General features: G+C 56.5%; 1 protein-coding gene across 1 annotated transcript; it reads right to left on the bottom strand.

Moving 5' to 3' along the window:
• Positions 1-2701, bottom strand: VOLCADRAFT_118325 (uncharacterized protein; the record flags this gene model as incomplete). Its single annotated transcript, XM_002953349.1, has 5 exons — positions 1-227; positions 569-641; positions 1326-1436; positions 1899-1925; positions 2463-2701. The coding sequence occupies 5 exons, from the start codon at positions 2697-2699 to the stop codon at positions 1-3; spliced, it is 675 nt and encodes a 224-aa protein (XP_002953395.1).
• Positions 2702-4762: the final 2061 nt, after the last annotated feature.

The following is a 4762-nucleotide window of genomic DNA, read 5'->3' as shown; positions in this document are numbered from 1 at the left end:
TCAACAGACCCGTTGCACTCGCACATCGGGGCGCTGCCGCTCAAACGCCTGCATTCCCTCTTCCGTCCACATGCCCGTTCGCCAGATATTGGCCCCTTGCTCCGCCACCACTAGGCGCCGCAATTCGGGGCAGTGGGTCGCCAGTAGCAACAGACCATGGTCGCCGAGCTGTGTGAAGGCCATGTCCAGCTCTTCCAGCTCGGCCACACCTGGGCCGGTGCACAAGGCTGCAGTACGGAGGCGGGAGAGGCGGTTGGTACAGTAGAAGCTCGTCCTCAAGTAAATCGATGCCGCCATCAACCCCTGGGCCATCCAGCGACTACGCTTAGCACGTGCGGTGTTTGCTACACCGATGCAAATGGGCCGTAAGGTGACCCATGGAACGGTTGGTTGGTTGGTTGGTTGGTTGGTTTCCAACCAAACCCATCACCCATTACCCCCCACTCTATCCTTCTATCTCTTGGTACGCCGGTAGGTCTTGCCGAGATCCGGCCTTCTCCATCCTTAACCCGCCGACCTCATACCGCCCTCTCCACACAACACCACACGCACACACACATATACCCACCAGTACATAAGCTGTCGTCCACAAGCTCGCAGCCGTGCAGCATCAGACGGCGCAGTCGATGCATGTTGGGCAGCTGGAATATGGCGTGTCGGAGGATGAGATCAGGGGCAGGGCCAGGACCAGGGGTGAGGTGGCAGTCTCAGGAACATGGCCAACATGGCCAACATGATGTCAAGCTTTGGCACACGGGATGGATTCACTCATTCAGTGGTGGAGACGGGTATCTCACTCCGTGTGGAACCAACGGCGCCAGCAGGTTCACCGCACGGCGCTGTTCTAGTGGTTGTCGCTATGACATGGTGAAAGCCGCGGTCCGTCTATTAAAATGGGCCGTGAGGGGGGTCCCCGTGCAGCCACCTAGGGCTCCTGCCCCTCACATCGAATGAACACGTATGTGGCCGTAACAACACCCCCCTGCCCCCTGTCCAAGCCCCCCTAGGCAAAGGGACACCGCCGTTGCCTTCCAGAAGGTCCAGACGGGGCTCAGACGGGGACTCAACAACCACCAGCAGATTCGGTCGGGAGGCGCTGGTGGTACCATGGCCACGGCCGCGGAGGTGCTGAACAGCCTCCTCCTCCCCCTAACACTCTTACGCCCGCCTAAACGCGCGCAATGGACCCATCACCAGCCCGCTTACACACCAGTTTTTTGAAGAGCAAGCTTTTAAGACAGACATCGAACAGAACACCTTGAAAGCCTACAGCTACCTAAATGTCCAATCATTATTCTCCCACCGCACCCCCACCGCGTCCCCACCGACTGGGAGCGCACACGATGGCACCAGGACAGGTCAAGGTCTTGGAGCGCGGGCAGTGCGGCCAGGGCCGACAGGTCGTCAATGCCATGTACGCTGTGTAGCGACAGCACCTGCGGCCAAACGGCGGTCCCGCCATGATGTGATGGTGATGGTAATTGTGATGGTGATAGTGATGGTAATGGTAATGGTGGTGGTGATAGTGATGGAGATGTGAACATTGCAGGTGGGGAGGAGTTCTCCTAATCTTTACTGTTGCAAGTATATGTTAACCGGAGAGTTGGGTGCGGGGTTGAATCAAGACAGGAACCGTGTACCCAACGGCTCGCCCCACACGGCTCCGGCTGGCATGATGGGCATGAAGGGCGTGATGGGGTGGACCCTGCAGGCTGGTGGGCCGACCTGTCCAACTCTCCGCCCTTCCTGCCGGACATCGCAAACCACTCTTTGCTGTTTGCAAGACGCGACCCTCCACCGCCAACGGACCGACAACGGCCTGTAACCGCACCCCGCCACGCCACGCCACACACCACATAGGGCCGACTGCTGACGTGTGTTGATCTGTGGCCACCTACCCTCAGATTGCGCAGGCGGCCCAGATCCTGGGTGGTGGGAATGGAAGAGGAGGAGTAGGGCGCGGCGTGTAAGGTGCGGTGAGGTGGGGCTGGGTCAGACGTAAGGAATAGCGGCCATTCGAAGCTATAGATGCACCAGGAGACCAGGGAGGCCAATTACGACCCTTCATCTTTGTCCAGGGAGATACACTCCCGGGCGGAAAGCAGAAAGCGGTCGTGGATTACACAAGCAAGAATGCTTGGAATTGAATTGGGAACGTACGACAACGCACCCCAACACTGCGAATGGTTGGGCACGGGGCCACCTCGAGGACACCTAGGGTGGGGTGGGGTGGGTTGAGACGCGGGGTCAGAGGAGGACCTCTACACGGCCACAAGGACGCGCCTGAGCCGGCTACATGGTTTCCGATAGCCCAATGTACGGCAGCTGCGTTGTGTAATCCTGGGCGCGTGGCCGAATGCTTCAATCGCGCCGGTCCTCCTTCCCCCGGGCTCCTGGATTCCGCCATCCCCGCTCACAGCCCCAACACCGCCCCGTTCAGCGCTACGCAGCCTCCGGCTCACTGCTAAGCCGGCCGTCGTGATCTTGTCGCACCACTGCAAGGACAGGCGCGTTAGGGCGCTCGCCTCGGCTATCGCTGCAAGCACCTCATTGTTCACAACACGGAAGAAGCTGCTCAGGTCGAGGTCGGTCATCCCGCGGAGTCTTGGGAGCTGTGTGACCAGGTCGGCCTTGCCTAGCGTCGCAGGAAGGCGCAGGTGCGTGCAAAGGGCGAGGCTTGCTAGGGCTGCGCGCCGCATGCCTGTAAATGTGCATGCCAGAAGGCACACGGATCTTAGGTCATTCATTTCTAGCAGGTGGGTGAGGATTCGTTGGAGAACTGCGTCTGGTATGTCGGATAGGGTCACCGTTGGTGGGTTAGCAGGAAGGCTGCCCAGTTCGGCAAATGAACTAAGCATTTTTTCAGCTTTGGGAATGAGGACGTAACCTAGTATTGAATCTTCCCTAATGGGTTGGGACCAGAGCGGAGAGCTGGATCACTTGTCGGTTGCGAAGGGGCAACGACCACATTTCAGCATAGTTGGCTCTCTTCGGGCACATCATTGTCATTGTTTCTTTTAACTTAAGATGATGGTGCCATTCTAACTTAAGAAAGAGTCGTACACGTGAACATCGGATATGGAGTATGAGTTCAAATGATCAATCAAGCAAACCAAGACCTTGCAAGGCACAAAGGAGACTGTATCTTTCGTGGAATATACGAATGAGGCTGGAGCACACCCGGATATTGTCTGCTCTAAAGGCGTGCTCCGTCAAAGTCACGCAGAAATGGCCAAGTTATCATGGTGATGATATCCGGGAATGACCGGACTCCTTTCGGGTATCGTCATGGTCCATTTTTTTATCACCAGCGCCGTCCGGAGGCATTGCTGCCCTCCTCCGCGCGATAGGCGTCAATAATGTACGCCCTGTTAAACACAGCAAAGCGCCGGAACCCCCGGGGCCTATTACTGCTGTCACTATTCTGTTGGTCACTTTCCAACCAGCCCGACCATTAACACTCGCCCAGGATGAAACGAATGAGCTCTTGGGCCAGACCGGTGGAAGGAAATATCTGCGATTGGATCCCACCTGATGGATACACGCCATTGTAGCGGCGCGTAATGGCGTATCACCAAGCATGAGGGGATGTTTGGGCTTCTATGTTGATCAAATGGGTATTGCGAACCGCATTATTTTCACCAGGACCATTGGGGTGAATAATCCGGCCCCCTTAGCACGAATTGCTCAAGCGCGGCCATGTCCAATGTGCACTTTCAACCCAGGTTAAAATTAAGATTAAGATTCTGGGACTTCATGCCAGGCACAAATGGCCCACAATGGGGCCACTGGGACCGTCCCGGTGGACATGTGTGAACCTCCCTCACCACGATACGCGTCAATGTACCAGGTCGCCCTGGACCACCTGCCCCTATCGTTGAAAATGCTGGCTTGTGAGCGAAGCAATTGCTTCGTTCCTCCCGCTTGCTGCTATCCGCGTTTTTCCTTATATGTTTTGTACGGCCCTTTTGTGTTCTTCTCTTTCACAAGCTCAGTGTCTTGTACAGTACTTCTGCCTCTCTTTAGCACAGTGGCACTGATGGAAATGGGCCTGGGGGCATCCCAACGGCAGTTGTGTTTTGTCAGACTATATGACGTGTACTTCGCGAGTAGTGGATAATGTACAGAAGTGCGCGCGCAGACGACAGGCAGGGTGTCATAGCAGGGTGTGATTCCATATCTAGAACAATATAGGAACAGGACAGATACATAAGAATGCTGATTACAGGCCTCCTCATCCATACGAGCGGTGGGTTATGCAGATACAGGCGTGGCCAGTATTCCTTGCGACGGCGTGCGTTTACCGGACGGACCAGCGTTGGCCTTGCATCGCACGAGGCGCGATTTGTCAATGTAAGCCAGTAGGATGAGAGCGACCCGTGCACAGAGCAGATCGGATTGGAAATGCGCACCGATCACACGTGCCAGTTATGTTAATCGTGGCACGCAAGTGGGTCAGCGAGACATGTATGCATAGCCTTGCGGGGTATCGTTTTCAGGCGCTGTCACCGGGTGGGGAGCGACTGGCGCCCCGCTCGACCACGGCGCCCTTGATAAGTCACGAACCACGGATTTCCACGACGGAGAACCGCAGTAAGCATTTCGTCATTTCAAGCATCTAACGCTGCAAGGTGCTTTGGGGCCTTGGTGCGGCTGAGCGGTCCCGGCCTCCGGGGGCCTTGGAGGCCTTGGAGGCTTTCGCAGCCTAGCTAAATATATGCTGTTACTTATGGCGAATCCTGTTTGGCGGGTGCGATGTCGC

Source organism: Volvox carteri, assembly GCF_000143455.1.
Source record: "Volvox carteri f. nagariensis unplaced genomic scaffold VOLCAscaffold_36, whole genome shotgun sequence".
In the NCBI taxonomy this organism is placed as follows: Eukaryota; Viridiplantae; Chlorophyta; class Chlorophyceae; order Chlamydomonadales; family Volvocaceae; genus Volvox; species Volvox carteri.
The sequence above is the reverse complement of the archived record's forward strand: the minus strand, read 5'-3'. Positions and strand labels throughout refer to the sequence as shown.